The sequence below is a fragment of the Emydura macquarii genome, unplaced genomic scaffold (assembly GCF_026122565.2).
Source record: "Emydura macquarii macquarii isolate MOO-44397 ecotype Brisbane River unplaced genomic scaffold, CSIRO-AGI_Emac_v2 contig_67, whole genome shotgun sequence".
NCBI classification, from domain to species: Eukaryota; Metazoa; Chordata; order Testudines; family Chelidae; genus Emydura; species Emydura macquarii.
This window is the reverse complement of record NW_027130204.1, coordinates 6,270,018-6,288,665: the sequence shown is the minus strand read 5'-3', so window position 1 is coordinate 6,288,665 and position 18,648 is coordinate 6,270,018. Positions and strand designations below refer to the sequence as shown.

At 41.2% G+C, this 18,648-nt stretch overlaps 1 protein-coding gene across 3 annotated transcripts in view; it reads left to right on the top strand.

The window, feature by feature from the left end:
- The window catches only part of MAPK8 (mitogen-activated protein kinase 8), a 98,746-nt gene that overhangs the window by 66,424 nt on the left and 13,674 nt on the right, over positions 1–18,648 (top strand). For 2 of the 3 annotated variants that reach the window (XM_067538978.1, XM_067538960.1), the window contains exons 8-11: positions 6,018–6,089; positions 8,326–8,508; positions 11,551–11,675; positions 12,723–12,786. In XM_067538978.1, coding sequence (XP_067395079.1) covers positions 6,018–6,089; positions 8,326–8,508; positions 11,551–11,675; positions 12,723–12,786 — 444 coding nt within the window. Of the gene's footprint in view, positions 1–5,612; positions 5,685–6,017; positions 6,090–8,325; positions 8,509–11,550; positions 11,676–12,722; positions 12,787–18,648 lie in introns of all 3 variants that reach the window. The other variant, XM_067538968.1, reaches the window with a different exon arrangement.

Here is an 18,648-nt window from a genome sequence, read left to right as displayed (position 1 = left end):
ATATTTAATGAAACCTACTAGAAATGTTTGTACTTGATCTCAAAAAGAAATTGGGGGTCTTGTTTGTTTAAAAAGATAAATAATCTACTTAGAACAGTAGTTTTTCACCTGCAAAAAGTGAGAAATGCACTGTTTCCATATGTAATACCTGCTTTGATCTATAGAATATCTTGGGTTGAGAGTTCATTGCTGGTGATGTTGGTAACTGGAATGTGAAAACAAATACATCTTCTAAATGGACACAAAAAAGGAAAAGGTTGCATTGGACTATATTTTCTCTTTTTTCAAAGAGACTCCAAAAAGGGATATGCAAGCTGAGCCCACTTCACTACTGGCATTATTTTGTCTATTTTAAAATGTGCTAGTTTCAACAAATTACCTTCCTCTTTAGTTGAGTGTAAAAGAATTTACCAGTGCAGCTGCCATGGTGATACAGAGCATCTTCTTGAAGAGGTGTTCTATTGGGGTCCATAATCCAAGGAAAGGTCATGAGGTAGGCAAGTGTTTGCTCCCTCCCTCTTCTTTAGGCTTTAACATTTTAGACTGGTGATACTCTTCCTCTGGCCCTTCATCTGTAACTATATTAGTAGTAGTAAAAGAAAGAGGGGTGCCAGACAACATTTCCTTGAGGGAAGTTATGCATTCAGGAAATATCTGGAATGTGTAATACCTTTCATTTTCTTGCAACACACCTGGTGTGTAAACTGGGCTGTCATTCCTGAAATGCCAGCATTCTGTTCCCAGTTCTGCCAATGGCTCAGTAGCCTTGTCTACTCTTGGACAAAATTTCCCTTCCTTTCTGTCACCAGTTAACTCCACTGATGTTGGCACCATGGAGTGGCCTAGTGCATAAGGGTCACCAGCTGCTGCAACATTTTAAACACCTTATTGATTAGACCAAGTCTGAGCATGATTAAATTACATGGTGCTTAAAGTGCTCTCAACAGTCATCAGCTTATCTGTATTAGGGCTCTTAAAGTTGCTACTGTCAGTGGGGCTAAACCTTTTTTGGGGCATGATGGGGAAACTTTCTGAAAAGTTCCTGTAGGCTCATCAAGGCTGCTGTGTGACATTGGACAAATTAGCTCATCTCTTCATTTCCCTGGATTCGTTTAGTATTTACAAGCCCAAGAACAAAGATTAGTCACCTGCTGTTGCTAAGGCTATAGCTATACTAGACTGCTTACAACTGCACCGATGCAAGCACTCTAATGTAGCTGCTCTAAGCCAATGAGGGAGACCTCTCCTTTCAGCTTAACTATTCCAACCCCCACGAGTGGAGATAGCTGTGTCAGCAACATAGCGCTGTCCACATCGGCGCTTATGTTGGTATAACTTACGTTGCCGAGGGTCAATGGTTTATTCACAGCCCTGAGTGGCATAAGCTATGCTGACATAAGTTGTTGTGTAGAAATTGATGAAAAAGTTACTTCGGGTGAGTGAATGAATAGTTTTTGTTTTGTTTTTTTGGTTTTTTTTTTTTTTTTTTTTTGCAAGGCTGGGGCTATGTTTTCCTCCCAAGACTGATAGGTTGTATTAGTGTGTGTGTTTCTCCAAAATGCTGTGTAAAGGAGTAGGTAAGAGCAATGAAGTAGTAGTAGTTAGAAACCCAGTGTTGAATGGGGCAAGCTAGGGATGAAGTTTCAGTTTTTGCTCTGAATTTATCTAGTTGATGAGGCTAGATCAGACATGTTTCCTTTTTTCTGGTGCTTTCCACTGGCTAATTACATGAGAAATAGGACAAATGAACCTTTTTTAAAAATCAAAGAGAACCATTCCCAGAGGGAGAAATAGTCTTTAAAAGCACCATCATATCCTTTGCAGTTATTATGGCTTGTTGTCTCCTACATAATTGTATAATGTAGAATCTTGAAGTAGATTTCCTTTTTTAAAAAAATAAATAAAAACTGAAGACTTGTCTTTTGGGGACTAATAGTATTACCAGCCTATTAGAATCATAGAATATTAGAGTTGGAAGGGACCTCAGGAGGTCATCTAGTCCCACCCCCGGCTCAAAGCAGGACTAACCTCAGCTAAAGCATCCCAGCCAGGGCTTTGTCAAGCCGCAGCTTAAAAATCTCTAAAGATGGAGATTTCACCACTTCCCTAGGTAACCCATTCCAGTGCTTCACCACCGTCCTAGGGAAAAGTTTTTCCCTAATATCCAGCCTAGACCTGCCTCACTGCAACTTGAGACCATTGCTCCTTGATCTGTCATCTACTACCATTGAGAACAACCTAGCCCCATCCTCCCTGGAACCCCCTTTCAGGTAGTTAAAGGCTGTTATCAAATTCCGCCTCATTCTTCTCTTTTGCAGACTAAACAAACCTAGTTCCCTCAGCCTCTCCTCATAAGTCTTGTGCTCCAGCCCCCTAATCATTTTTGTTGCCCTCTGCTGGACTCTCTCCAACTTGTCCACATCCTTTTTGTAGTGGGAGGCCCAAAACTGGACACAATACTCCAAATGCGGCCTCACCAATGCCGAATAGAGGGGAATAATCACTTCCCTCGATCTGCTGGCAATGCTCCTACTAATGCAGCCCAATATGCTATTAGTCTTCTTGGCAACCAGGGCACCCTGCTGACTTGTATCCAGCTTCTTGACCACTGTAACCTCCCCCTCTCCCCCGGTCCTTTTCTGCAGAACTGCTGCCTAGCCTATCAGTCCCCAGTCTATAGCTGTGCGTGGGATTCTTCCATCCTAAGTGGAGGACTCTGCACTTGTCCTTGTTGAACCTAGTCAGATTTCTTTAGGCCCAATCCTCCAATTTGTCTAGGTCCCTCTGTATTCTATCCCTACCTTCCAGGGTATCTACCACTCCCCCTAGCTTAGTGTCATCTGCAAACTTGCTGAGGGTGCAGTCTACCCCATCCTCCAGATCATTAATAAAGATGCTGAACAAAACCGGCCCCAGGACCAACCCCTGGGGCACTCCGCTTGTTACCGGCTGCCAACTAGACATTGAGCCGTTGATCGCTACCCATTGAACCCGATGATCTTGCCAGCTTTCTGTCCATCTTACAGTCCATTCATCCAACCCATACTTTTTTAACTTGCTGATAAGAATACTGTGGGAGACTATCAAAAGCTTTGCTGAAGTCAAGGTATATCACGTCCACCGCTTTCCCCACATCCACAGAGCCAGTCACCTTTTTGTAATCAGGTTGGTCAGGCATGACTTGCCCCTGGTGAATCCATGTTGCCTGCTCCTGATCACCTTCCTCTCTTCCAAGAATTACCTTCTAACATACTGTGTAAAATCAGTAGAATGGATCAAATGTAATGATTAGTACAGATATCTTCTACAAGAATTAGTACACTTTAAAATTTCCATAGCAGATTCCCTGTTGCACCAAAGCTGTCAGAGCACACTGGTCAGTTGAAATGTGGAAATACAGACTGGGCACATTAAAGGTCAGATTTATCATTGCACATTGGCTGATCAAAAAGAGCTGTAAAAGATTTAAGGATGATGATACATCCCTTTAATAGAAATATCAGATGGTAACAATCTCTTTGGGTTTCTGTTTAGTGTTTGTGTATGCTAATTAAAAAAAAAGATTTCAAAGTTCGAGACAAAACTGTTAAAATGCAGTTACAGTTCAGTATATGTGTCTGTAACCTAAGGATAAAAAAACATTACAGGGATGTTGTTCTTAATCAAACCAAGGATTATAAACCGAGGAAATTCAAACATCTCTGTAATACTTTTACCATTTATTACCAATGTGTAATATCAATTTCACTTCCACTTTAACATAGGTGGGTTTTTTTCTTGGAATTTTAATAGGGAGTAAGTGCTACTCAAATAGGGATTTTAGACAACAGACACTTTATCACAAGTAGAAGAATAGGAAAAGTAATATGAAAATGTCTCATCAAGATAATTTTTGACCCAAGATCTTTTATTCCAAACTTCCTGAGACCATCTCTTAAGGTTTAGTTATATTTTAGCATCACAAAATCTTTGTAAAGGAACCTTAGTGATTGACAGTGTTCTTCAGAGCAAACTTCTGGAGATTTTGAAGAGAGAAACAACTGCTTTGCTCAAACATTAACTCATTTGAGCCTCTTAAAATCCCTGGTTTTTGATGCATGAAGACAAATCCTTGATGTTCATATACTATTGCTCTTCCCTCACTTGCCACACAATTCATTTTTATCACTTTGAGCCCAGATTATCTCCAGTAAGTTTTGGGTGCATTTCTCTTCATGAGAGCAGAGGATTGTTTTGCAGGTGAAAAGACCAATATTTAGAATCTTCACTGAACTGTCAAGAACAAAATTTTACCTTTTTTTTTTTTTTTGGTGCCAAAAATGCACTGTTCTTAAATACCTGAAAACAGTTAACGAAAATATTAATACTAATAATCAAATGTAGTGGTGACTTATGTGCCACAAGTCATGTAATTATGATTTGGGATTTAAAAGCAACAAACTTTTTTTTTAAATGAACCAGGCCCTTAATTTTAACATCTAATATGTAGAAATGTTGTTGTGATCAGGAGATTGATTTAGGTAATATTTTAGAGGAACACTTAAACATGGGGTAAGGGAATATTTTGAGTAAAAAGCAACTCTGTTTGTAGTTTGTTTAACTGCTCAGTACTATTACATGTGCTTTTATTATGCAAGTGTTCTCAGTTTAAACTCATTGTTTTCTACTTCAGTGAAATTCTACTTTATCAGACAAGGAGCTAATTGTAATAATACAAAGTCGTTATGGTTTCAAGAAAACTCTTGCATAAAAATCGGCAACACTAGCAAAGAAAATTTGGCAAACCTGTAAGAAGTATACTTGTACTTTATTGGGGATGTGTTCCAGGGTTATTGAGATTTTTTTTTTGAGAAAGAGGTAGGGCAGAAAGTCTATGTACTTTGTATATACAAACTTGTATTATTATGAGTATTTGTTTCTTTTCTATCAGACAACATTACATTCTGATGTTGCTGGAGAAGTATTTTAAAATCAATTATTTCTAGTCTAACTACTTACCGGAATATACTAATCTTGTTAACTGATCCTCTAAAATGCTAGATGATCTTTTACTGCTTGTATTCCCTGTTTGTTTAAAGGGAGAGAGGACTGCACGGTAAAGCACTTTTCAGGAAATACTTGGCAAAAGTTTTCTACTTAATCAAATTTAGCCCGTAAACCATAAATTCTGTTTTAAAATATGCACTACTGAAACACGCTTTCTTCTCTCGAATGGCAATTTAATTTGCTGGCTTTAAAATGACTCTCACAAGCACAATGAAACATTTAAACAAATACTTACCTTTGCTATTTCAAGCAAATCTATTTATTGTTATTCCAAGCCCCAGAACTTCAAGATGGGCTTTAAACTGTGTGATATTTGTGCATCTCTTTCACTCTATCTTTAGACAATGTATATAAGCAAAAGGCTGCTATTCTGACTTTTCTTTGAGCCAGATGAAAAGATAATCCTTAAAGATACTGTAAATTAAAATAGTTTCACTGCTTAATCCCAAAATGATTTCTTTCCTTCCTGTGCTGTCTGCAGTTGATAGGATGCAATCACGTTATGCTTCTTTAATTTTAAATGACCGTTTGCTTTGCTTTTCCTTCTTTTTGTGCTACAAACATAGTGGATTTATGGTCTGTGGGGTGCATTATGGGCGAAATGGTTTGCCACAAAATCCTCTTTCCAGGAAGGGACTGTATCCTTGTGCTTCTGCAGCAGGTGAATTAGTCAGGCAATGAACCTTCTAATGTTGTCTCTTGAAAAGGCAGATGGGTCAATTTTTTCTTAAATGGACATGCATTTTTTGTGATACATTTAAAAAATTGTTGAGGTAAGAACTTATACTCAGGCTGCATTTAGCAGTGGGACATAGTCTCTGCTGGTACCGTAGTTAGCGCACATTCACCCTCACTCATTTTCATTACACACTGCTTTTTTATACTTACTTCACGTATGTGTGGATTATTTTTTTTAAATTTTATTTTAATAACTACCTTTTTATGTTAATGTCATTGCATTTTGTTTTCAGTTGACATTTGGTCAGTTGGGTGCATCATGGGAGAAATGATCAAAGGTGGTGTTTTATTTCCTGGTACAGATCGTATCCTTACATTTGGCCTAGGATGTAGTTTTGAAAGGTCAAAACATACTGCAGCATTTCAGTTCCATGTCAGAGTAATCTTTGTCTGCTCCACTGCTGACTGCTAAGACACTGTTTAATTACTGTTTCAAAATACCATTTGTGAGATCATGATTTTTAGTTCTGATTGTCAGAAAGATGTTTATAGGGATATCATTTTAAAAAAAAAAAAAGGAAATGCCTGTGGCTTGCAATGCTGTATTTAGCAATTCATGCAGACTAACTTTAGAGAGAGACAAGCAGCTATCCACTTGGACACACTGAGGTTTTTTACCCCTTTATTTTGAATGTAGTGCCTATCAATTGCTTCTGGGTGTTGCTATAACTAAGTTGGATTTCTTTTGTTGTACAGTGGTTTTACCTCTTATGTTTTGATTTCCCCTTTTAACCGAACATTTAATGGAGTGGTCTACTATTCAGCTATTTTCAGCTGTTGTCTAAACACTTCAATAATGTTGCTTTTTGTGTTTGTAAGCTGACATTTAAAAAATTCTTAACCAGTCTGGCTGGTATCAAGTTGCCTCAGTTTATGCTTTGTGTGCTACTTTACAGAAAAGCTCCAGTGACGATTATCTTATTTAGTAGAATATGTAGATAGATAAATCTATATATGTAACATGAAATATAGTAAAAAGTGAATCTTCAAAACATCTTTTAGAAATCCCTACCATACCTTTGTTTCCATTCAGTGAATGAGACTGCAGTCTCTCTCTCTTGGCATTGCCATATTAAAGATACTTCCAGCAGAGGACTTGTTAGATGAAAACTAGGACTGAAAGGATCTACATTACCAATAGACATTACTAGGAATCAGAGGCTTAGTTTGTGCAAAGTTCTGTTCACTCCCCCATCCCTTCAAAACGCTTTGGCTAATTTCATTGGTTAAATGAAGCATTAAAATCAGCATAAAAATGTGTTGGTTTTAAAGGTAAAGCTACTGGAAAAAGCCAAAACCCTTAAATTCTGATTTTCCATATTTCCAGATAGGAGCAGAATTATCAGTCTTACTCTGAATCATCCAACTGTCAGGGCTGCAATTATTTGTTTGAGACATTGGCCCTGATTCAGCTTAATTACTTAAATATATCTAACTTCAGGCACACGAGTAGTCTTATTTACTTCAGTGGGACTTGTTACATACTTAGAATTTGATCCAACAAGTACCTTACTGAATTGGTGACACTTTCTGTTATGTTAAGACACGAGATCTCAAATGTTCAAATGTGCATGCCCAAAGTTTAGGTGCCTTAATAAAAATAGCTTAGTTTTTCTTCACATCTGCTGACCAACCCCGGTTTTTGTTTTACTCTAGAGGGGGCTGCAAGTGCTCAACAGCACTGAAAATTAAGCCCTGCTCATTTATGCACTTATCTTTGTTCATTTGAGTTTGAAAAGCTTGGCTTTAATTTTATGACTTGCTGTAGTAATTAGCACTTTCTTGTACTTATGCCACTTCAAATGAGAACTGCAGTATATTTCTGGGGCTTTGTTACATAAGTCTGTCTTTCATAGGCATTTTATAATGTGCTCATGACTGTCGTATCTCACACTTAAGTAGGAGATACTTAAGGAGAAGCACAGGCAAAGTTCCCATTGCCTTCATTGGGCCAGGATTTCAACCCTGGTGTGCACATCTGCGTTGCTCAAAAATGACATCTGTCCTAGTTAGTACACGCTTCATGTATCGCAGAGACAGAGCTTGACATGGCTGTCGAGTATATAGTTAAAACACCCAGGATTGGCGTTTCCCTCAAATGCCTTACTGATGCCTAGCACTATTTGGGAGTTGAATCTAACAGAGCTCGACTATGACTGCTTTCTGGACAATGATACAAATAGTAAACATGGTAAGATTAGGAAGTTAACACTTTTCATAGATTTCTGTTAAACTTATATTTGAGCTTTGTTTTAATAACTCAGTGGGTTTGTAACTCACTATGCTTTCTTCAAGTGTATCCTTTGGTAGTTCTGGAATTTTATGGGTAAAATCAATAGTAGCTGCAGTACTGTTCAGCCAAGCTTACAACTATTCATCATCCCTGTTCTGTTTGACAAGATAGTCCTTCCTAATAGTAAGTGTCTTGTTCTTTATTATGGCTTGCTACCTTCATCTCCGTTAAGTATTTTGTATCGTTTTAACATAGCCTTTATACTGGATGTTAGACATGCCATGTTTTTCTTAGCTACTTGACCTTAGATATTGATCAGTGGAATAAAGTTATTGAGCAGCTAGGAACACCATGCCCGGAATTCATGAAGAAATTGCAGCCAACAGTGCGGACTTATGTGGAGAATAGACCTAAATATGCTGGATATAGTTTTGAGAAACTCTTCCCAGATGTACTTTTCCCAGCTGATTCTGAGCACAACAAACTTAAAGGTAAGATCTGTACATATCTGTTGTATCATTTTTACTATTTGTAGTAGCTTCATGAATGAAAGTTTTTTTAAATTTTGTCCATTATCAAATGAATCTTTTAAAGAGTTAAGCTTTAAAATATTATTACCAAGGGATTAGATGTATGTGCTGAGATTACTTTTATCTCCTTTTTCCTGTTTTCTTCTGAGCTACTGCTATATATTCTTGAAGCGGCTTCTTTGTTACCCAGAAACAGATATTTTCATTCACAACTGACTCTAAAACTGCTTAGGGTTGTGGATGTTGGAGGAAATGGGGGATGAAGGAAAAAGGCAAAAAGGATATAAAATATGTAGCCAGAATTCTTTTCTCTTAAGAGATTAATGTACATCTTTTTTGTATCTTGTCTACCCATACCTTTTGGCTCTGGATTCCCTTTGTTCTGGAAATAAGAGTTTCTTGGTGCTAGAAGTCAGCTGCTACTTAGCTCCATAAAGTAGCATGGGCTCATCACATTTTGTACTCTAGCAAAAGGTGATTAACTTGCTAGTGTTTTGAAGCAATATAGTCTGTTATCGCCTGGTCTTATGGAGCTTTGGAAAAAATCACTTGAGGCTCAAAGGAGGATGGAAGATGCTCACTATCATAATCTTTGCCTGTTCATAGGACAGCCTAGGTGATATCTCAAATAGGGATTTTTCATTTCCACTATCAGCCCACTTAGGGGTAGGAGGATTCCTGGGAAGAAGAGATATTGAAATGTTCCGAACTGTCCTCTTTGCCTCTGGGTTTACACATGGAGAATGGTTTCTTGTACTGTTTATGTATGCAGTGAGGTAATTTTGAAACACTGGAAACTCCACATTGTAAAAAACGTTTTGCAGTGATAGAGGCTCTTACACTGAATTAACTGAATTTTAAAAGTATGGCTTTCCTAATATGGTTAGTTCTGCTGTCTACAACATTAACTTGTATTTACTTGCTCTAAATAGTTTGTCTAAATAAGGTGTAAATTTTTAATTGTGAGCATAATGAACCATTGGAATAATTTACCAAGGGCAGTGGTGGATTCTCCATCACTGACCGTTTTTAAATCAATATTGTATGTTTTTCTAGAAGATCTGCTCTGCAGATTGTTTTGGGGGACGTTCTCTGGCCTGTGTTGTACAGGAGGTCAGACCAGAAGATCATAACTGTCCCTTCTTGCCTTAAAATCTAGGAATCCTAGGCACTATATATTGAAAAGATGTACTCTAGCGGGTCCATCTCCTAACCCCACTACTTCCTAGCTACTACAAGACTTCCCCTACTTTACTTTCTGTTGAGTTCTGAGTAACTCGAATGATATGGATGCCACCCATTATCTTTGAGAGACTGTTCTACAGTTCAGTATCAAAATCAGTCAGAAATATTTTCCTGTCATCTAGACTTTTTTTTTTTCTTAATTTCACCTCTTTACTCCTAGTTCTACCTCTGTGGACCCAACCTAAATGATTCTTTCCCTCTTCAGTGTTTATGCCTTTCAAACTCTTGTAAACTGTTATTCAGAGCCCCCTCCTTTTAGTGTCATGAATCTGTACAACTTAGCTGTTACCTTCTTCATCCCCTTAATCACTTTTTTTTATCTTCTCTCTGAATTCTCACCAATTTTGTTTCTTTCCAACATTGAGGTGCCCAAACATAGTATTCACCTGTTGTAGTTTTGCAGCTGGAATACAGAGTAGGGAGCGACGCAACCCAGGTTCATTTCATGATGGATGGCGCACACACAGAACCAAAATTTAATTGGCCTTTTTAGGTGGGTTTGCCACAGTGTTATACTGCAGGCTCCCTTCCAGTTGCTTTCCTATTATATCCAGCTTGTTAAAAGTATTAGGATATTTTTTCCTAAATGCACTAGCCTGTACATTTCCCCTTGTTTAGTCACATTTTATTTCCTACCCATTTGTTGAGCCCCTCATGATTTGTTTCTCTGATCTGGCTGGAGTTTGCCCTGCTTCCTCACCACCTCTTCTTCCAGATGATCAATAAAGATGTTAAATAAAATTGGATCCAACACTGATAATTTAACTGTATGGTGGGAAACTTCTCCCTCAGTATGCTGGTGGCTCTTGCCCACTTGCCTAGGGTCTAATTGTTCGCCATATTTGAAATCGGGAGGTGATTTCTCCCCAGATCAGATTGGAAGAGGGGTTCACTTTCCTCTGAAGTGTGGGGCACGGGTCACTTGCTGATTTGAACTAGAGTAAATGGTGGATTTCTGTAACTTGAAGCCCTTAAATCATGATTTGAGGACTTCAGTAACAAAGTCAGAAATTATGGGCCTATTGCAGGAGTGGGTAGGAGAGGTTCCGTGGCTGCAATATATAGGAAGTCAAATTAGATGATCATCATGGTCCCATCTGACCTTAAAGTCCTATGACTACAGTGCTCCTGTACAAACCTGTTTGAATCCAATCAAGAGCTTAACTGTTCTGAGTTCACTTATGTTGTTTGTGATGACAGATTTATTTGCGGGGAGAGGTAGGAGGCAGTCCTTCATATTAAGGAATAGCTACTTAACTGTCACTAATTACCAGGTTTCTCTTTTTTTCTTTTGTGTGATGTTCTCTATCCCATGGATATTTTTTTTTAATCAGGTAGCGGTCCAGCTTCTGATTTTTTTTTTTCCAGAAATGGCCATTTCAGTATATCCATCTAGTCACTGGGGACACATGTATCAATAAAACTCATCAGACATGAAAACGTATCCAATTACCTTCTTTGCATGAAGGAGGACTATGACTGGGTACTGATTTGTTGACTCTGCCATGTGACTGTTCTGTTCTTGTTACATATGATGCAAATTCATAAACTCTCTCTCCCCAGTTTTACTCATTATTTTGACCTTGCTTTTTTTATGTAGCATTTTTATATAGTACCAGCTTTGCTGAATCCTGTGCAGACTTTAAAACTGTAATTTGTCTACTCTCTAAGGCTTTTAAGGGTGTCTGTTCATAAGATTTAAAACATTGTCTAATGTGCATTCAGTATTAACCTAAATAGAAAATTTCACTCTTGCAGCCAGTCAAGCAAGGGACTTGTTATCAAAAATGCTGGTTATAGATGCTTCTAAAAGGATCTCTGTGGATGAAGCCCTGCAGCACCCATACATCAATGTCTGGTATGATCCATCTGAAGCAGAAGCAGTAAGTTCTTGGCTTTGGTCTCTTGTTAGTGGGGTGCTCTACTGAAGAAAGCCGACTTGTCATATGATGATTGGTGTTACTGCCTGCCTTAATAATACTTTTCTGACCTGAAACTGTCAGTATTGTAGCTGAAATTGTTAGGCATGTTTGTTAGAATTTTTTCTCTAGGGGCCAAAATTTCAGGCAAATGTGATTTGTTTCTATGCATTTCTATGCATAATCATGGTGATTGTACCTCAAAATAAGACATGCAAATATCACACTTAAAAGCCTCCTGAAAATCAGGCCCTGGATTTATTGAACCAAATGTTTTCCTCAGTCATACCTATGCGTACCTGATGCATTTAACAGGAATTTGAGCCATTGACACCTTCCTCCTCTTCTCACATCCATGAATTTTTACTAGTTAGGGCAATTTGGTAGTATCTCAACATTAACAAAATAAATGCCATAGGCAAAACTTTAGTGCAAGAGCTTGTGCTGTCAAATACCACCACTGGTGAATGTGATTAGTTGAAGCATAAAAGTACATCACTTTTTCAGTTGATTGAAATAAGCTGAAAAATAAGTGTCTGAATAGGATGGGGGTAGATGGCTATGACCCAGTAAGAATTGAAGGCATTTCAACATCCTGAACAGCATTTCATGGAAATTGTGCAACTAGAATTCTGCAGAATATTTACAACTGGCAGAGAGGAAAATGAACTATTGACAGTAAATGCCCAATGGCAGTCAGGTATGGAAAATCCTGTATCTAGATAGAATATCTTCGTTTAGCCATGTGTGTCGAACGTAACTGTAATAATGCAAGAAAAACTATTATTCTCTCAGAGTTTGAAACATGACATGAAGTATAGAAAAGTGGCTGGATATGAGATGACTGTTTCTAACAGTTTTGGCCCGGCATGACAATATTTTTAAATGATTGGGTTGAAATTCTGAAAACTATTCTTTGTACAACAGCCTTCCTATTAGGTGATGTGTGTTTTCCCTTTCATTTTACTTTAGTTGTTTGAGTTGTTTATCATGCATCAATTCTGTTTGCAGCCTCCACCAAAGATACCAGACAAGCAGTTAGATGAAAGAGAGCACACAATAGAAGAATGGAAAGGTAAGAAGAACATATTAAATTTTGTCTTTGGGGCTTGCCATCCAATAAAGGATTACTGTTACCAGAGTTCTGTTAAGAAGTTGGAGTGATCAGCAGCTTCAGAGTCTTTCACAGCTTACAAACTTGCATATTTTTTAAGTATATGCGAAGGTTAGATTATTACTGTACCTCTTCTGAATCCATGTGTTAAATGAATTGCACATAGCATGCTTGCAATTCTAATTGTTTAGTTAATGAGCCTTCTTAAAGGCACAATTATGGTACGGTAGTGCTCTTCCATGGTAGAGATCGGATTCACACAGAATTCTGGTAAGATGATTGGGTCTCTGGCCAATAAAGATTGCCCTGGTCCAGGAGATAAGGAACATGCTTTCACCCTTGGCATTTGTCTAACCTAGGAAAATTACTTATTGCTGATAATGGTGTCAGCTGTGGGTGAAGCTGACCTGGCACCAAGCATGCTTTAATGGCAAGTGTAGCCAAGGACAAGATCATGTTGAGTGTCCTGAGCCTCCCTCAGTTCCTTCTTACTGCCTATGACTGGAGTTGGAGCTCTGCGTGGTCTAAACCTCACAACTCTTCAACTAGTTAGTTTTTCTTCTTATTGTATATACAGTAGAACTTCAGAGTTATGAACACCAGAGTTACAAACTGACTGGTCAACCACACATCTCATTTGGAACCGGAAGTATGCAATCAGGCCACAGCAGAGACTCTCTCATCCCCCCCCAATCCGCCCCCCCCCCCCCCCAAAAAAAAAAAAATACAGCAAATCTTAAACTACTTTAAAAAAAAAAAAATCTGACAAGGTAGGAAACAGTTTCTGGGCTTGTTTCATTTAAATTAAAATGGTTAAAAGTATTATTTTTCTTCTGCATAGTAAAGTTTGAAGCTGTATTAAGTCAATGTTCAGTTTTAAACTTTTGAAAGAACAACTATAACGTTTTCTTCAGAGTTACAAACAAACTCCATTCCCGAGGTGTTCGTAACTCTAAGGCTCTGTTGTAGTTAGTATCTTTAGCGTTAACTTGGTGTTAGTTGTATTAGTTTAGTTTTCTCAGTGATGCCCTTGCTGGGGTTTAAACGTTGTCCTTCATGTGTAGGAGCCATCCCAGCAGCAATCCCTACATGTGGTGCTTCCTCTGTCTCAGTGAGGCCCACGTTAAAGAGCGTTGTGCGATTTACCAATCATTCAAGAAACAGACTCAAGTGGCTCAGGACCTTCACCTGAAGCAGCACCTGCTCCAGAACCAAGGCCCTCATTGCGTTGGTGATTGCCCTCAGGTTCCAAGAGTGCAGCTGCTTTGCATTCTGGAGCAGGCGCAGACCTGAAGAAATGGAGGAGCCCTTCCTAGTCATCTGCACCAAGGAGAAGGTCACATAAGACTGATTGAGGCTGCTCCAGGTCTCGGAGAAACACTTTCGCCTCCCCCGGAAAAAGCGTGGACTGGCATGGAGTTGGTGCAAGCGTGTAGGATGACATGGGTGTACCTCTAACCCTTCCCTGGTACCGAGTAGGGAGGTTAGAAACCTTGTACCCTTGACTTGGGTTCTGACCTCCACCTGTCCTTTTGAGTCCAGTATGGATGAGTGAGATTTCCATGTCAGCTATACCCCTCTTCTGCCTTTCGGTCCTGACCTCTCCTTTAGTCCAGGACTTTGCCTGTTGACTGAACAAGCCACTGAACTCTCAGGTCTGTTAGCACCTCACCCCAATGTTCCCCTTTCATAGGTTGTGGAAGCAGGGCCAGTGCTGGGATCTATACGGAGGACCTCGGTACCGCTGCAGTCAGCACTGCAAATGTTACCATGGCAGCTTTCGCTGCCCTTAAAATGGGTGCTGTCAAACGCTTCAATACCGCTGCTGTCTTTAGGATTGATGCCACTTCATACTCAGTACCAGCTTCCAGTGACAGCACTGCTTCCTGCTTCATTCTAGGTGACGGACAAATCAGACTGGTTACCTGCTGCCTCAAGTCTCGCTCTGCCCTCATCCCCGGGAGCCCAAAGCTCCTTGGCATCTGAGTGACAGTTGTCATCCTCCTGCTGTCCATCCCTTGACCAGCATTGGGGACTGGCGATGGACTGTTACAGGTGCTGGGATTGGCACTCATCTCATGGTTGGGATAGTGGCCCCTGGCCCAGTGCCTACTGGCCACCAGTCTCACTCAAAGGTGAGATCACCATCCTGGTCTGTGTTGGTGATGGTTGATCTGCCACAGGCCTGGGTACCAGCATGCCTCGTCCCTGTGGGGCCTCCAGAGTTGTCCCATCTGGGTCCATCAGCCCTGGAACAAGTTCCACCTTTTAGCCCGGTTAAGAGCCTCTTCTTCATCTCCAGACAATTCCGCATTGTCTGGTTCATCCCTCTCTTTGGTACCAGAGGATTTTAAGGCATACCACTACCTTTTGCGACCCATAGATGCTTTCCAAGTGGAGCTCTTCCAAGAGAACACCTGCCAAATTAGTGGATAGCCTGCAGCTGTCTGTGGGAGAATCACCCTACCTATCAATGGTGTGCTCCTTGGACGTGCTAAGGCATGGAGCTCTGTGCTCTGGAGCATGCCAGCTTCAATACTGCCTGCAACTAAGTGCTTGGAAAACTATTTCATTTCCATGCAGGGATTTCAGAGGCTTTACTCCCATCCGGCCCCGAATTCCCTAGTTGTAACTGCGGTGAATGACAGAGCCTGGCAGGGCACATTTAAGTCCATCCCCCAGGATAGGGACTCTAAATCATTGGGCCTCATGGGCAGGAAGATTTAAACCTCCTCTTCCTTACAGATGCGAATTGCTAACCGGCAAGCCTTGCTGTCCAAGTACAATTTTGTTAACTGGACAGCTAGGTCAAAGTTCACAGACCAGCTGCCTGAGGTCTCATGGAAGAAATTTCAGGCATTTGTCACTGCAGGCTGCTTGGTGGCTAAGATGTCCTTGCAGTCCATGCTAGACGTTACAGGCACCTCAGTCAGGGCAGTGGCCTCTGTGGTCACCATGAGGAAGGCTTCCTGGCTGCAAAATTCAGGTATTGCCCCCATATCTAGCGAGCCATTGAAGATTTGTACTTTAACTGGGAAACGCTGTTCTTGGACAAAACTGATGAGAGACTGCACTCCTTCAAGGACCCCAGGGCTACCCCGCAATTCTTGGAGATGTGCACGCCGGCGGTGCACCAACAGCAGCAGGAGTATAGGCTGGCCAAATGTGCACTGCAGACTTTCCTCCTCCTCCTCTCCCCTACCTCCTCCCAACCCCGAGGTAATGGGACAACCCCAGAAAGAGGGAGATCCCACAGGAGAAAGTGGACTTGGGGTCCAGCCAGGCCACGCACCCATCCCCCAAGCGCCCATTTTGACTCCTTGTTTCAGAGCACTGTTCCTCCCATGACATCTCACTCCTTTGAGGACAAGCTGCCTGCTTTTTCAGTGCTTGGAGCTTGATCACCACCGACAACTAGTCCTAAGCACTGTCATATTGTTATGCTATCCAGTTCCTCTCCACAGCTCCTCCCCACGCTCCCTCCCCCTCCCCGTCCCTGTTCAAGGACCCTTCTCACAAGATACTGCTCCTCGAGGTCTACTCTACTGGCTTTGGGAGCAGTGGAGGAGGTTCTGCCAAAACATCTGGGTCATGGCTTCTACTCCCAGTACTTTTCTGGTGCCCTAAATCCAAGGGAGAGATGAGACCCATCTTCAACTTTTGTGATCTCAACAGATATATTGGGTATATGAAGTTAGGAGTGGTCACTATCAGCTATTCTCTCTGCATTGTTCAGAATGACTGGTTTGCTGCTCTGGACCTTCAGGACTCCTCCTTGCATGTGACAATTTTGCCGAGTCACAGAAAATTCCTTTGATTCATTGTGGTGGAGCACCACTTTCAGTACAGAGTGCTTCCATTCAGCCTTTCTTCTGTCCCCAATTTTTTTACCAAATCCATAGTCATTGTTATGGAGTATCTCAGGAAGAAGGGAATTCAAATCTTCCCATATTTGGATGACTGATTACTGATTCTCCAGATCATCTTTGCAATGTGGGGCATCCCGATGATTGACCTGTTTCCTACAAGGGACAACTGGGAATGTCAGTTTGTTCTGTTCTCCCGGGAGACCTCAGTCCAGTCTCCCTGTCTGTTGCTTTTCACCTCAGCTGGCAGATGGCTTTCCTGTACGCCTTTCCCACAATCCTGATCATCCCTCAGGTCATCCTCAAGCTCGTCACAAACCAAGCCAAGCTCATTCTCATTGCTCTAGTGTGGCCTAGGCAGTACTGGTTCTCCGACCTTCTCGTACTATCTATTCAGCTTCCCATACCTCTTCCTCCCCGTCCCAACTTACTCATTCATAACCAAGGCCATACCTTGCATCCTGTGCTCAGCTCCCTTGCAGATAGGAAGGTGATCAGGAACAGTCAGCATGGATTCTACAAGGGCAAGTCTGGTCTGACCAACCTGATTGCCTTCTATGATGAGAGGACTGGCTCTGGATGTGAGGAAAGCGGTGGACATGATATACCTTGACTTTAGCAAGGTATACCTTGGCTTTTGATACGGTTTCCCACAGTATTCTTATCAGCAAGTTAGAGAAGTATGGATTGGATGAATGGACTGTAAGATGGATAGAAAGCTGGCTAGATCATTGGGCTCAACGAGTAGCGATCAATGGCTCAATGTCTAGTTGGCAGCTGGTAACAAGCGGAGTGCCTCAGGGGTTGTTCCTGGGGCCGGTTTTGTTCAGCATCTTCATTAATGATCTGGAGGATGGGTTAGATTGCACCCTCAGCAAGTTTGCAGATGACACTTTGTTGTGGGGAGTGGTAGATACTCTGGAGGGTAGGGATAGGATACAGAGTGACCTAGACAAATTGGAGGACTGGGCCTAAAGAAATCTGCTGAGATTCAACAAGGACAAGTGCAGAGTCCTCCACTTAGGATGGAAGAATCCCATGCACAGCTACAGACTGGGAATCGACTGGCTAGGCAGCAGTTCTGCAGAAAAGGATCTGTGGTTACAGTGGACAAGAAGCTGGATATGAGTCAACAGTGTGCCCTTATTGCCAAGAAGGCCAGCAGCATATTGGGCTGCATTAGTAGGAGCATTGCCAGCAGATGAAGAGAAGTGATTATTCCCCTCTATTCAGCACTGGTGAGGCCACATCTGGAGTATTGTGTCCAGTTTTGGGCCCCCCACTGCAGGAAGGATGTGGACAGAGAGAGAGTCTAGCGGAGGGCAACAAAAATGATTAGGCGACTGGAGCCCATGACTTATGAGGAGAGGCTGTGGGAACTAGGTTTGTTTAGTCTGCAGAAGAGAAGAGAGAGGGGATTTGAGAACGGCCTTCAACTACCTAAAAAGGGGTTCCAGGGAGGATGGAGTGAGGCTGTTCTCAGCAGATGACAGAACAAGAAGCAATGGTCTCAAGTTGTAATGGGGGAGGTCTGGGTTGGATATTAGGAAAACGTTTTTCACTAGGAAGGTGGTGAAGCACTGATATGGGCAACCCAGGGAGGTGGTGGAATCTTCATTCTTAGAGGTTTTTAATGCCCGGCTTGACAAATCCCTGGCTGGGATAATTTAGTTGGAGTTGCTCCTTCTTTGAGCTTGATGGACTAGATGACCTCCTGATGTCCCTTCCAACCCTAATGTATAATTCTATTTCACGGCATGGCTGCTGCATGACTGAATGAGGAGGAAGATCAGTGTTTGGCAGTTGTTCAAGAAGTCCTCCATAACAGTAAAAACCCTCCACCAGTGTATCCTATTAGCAAAATGGAAGCAATTTTCTGTGTGGTCCTCTAGCGCACAGAATCCAACCAATGCTGGCTCTCTGTTCATGACATTTTGGAGCACCTGCAGCACCTTCA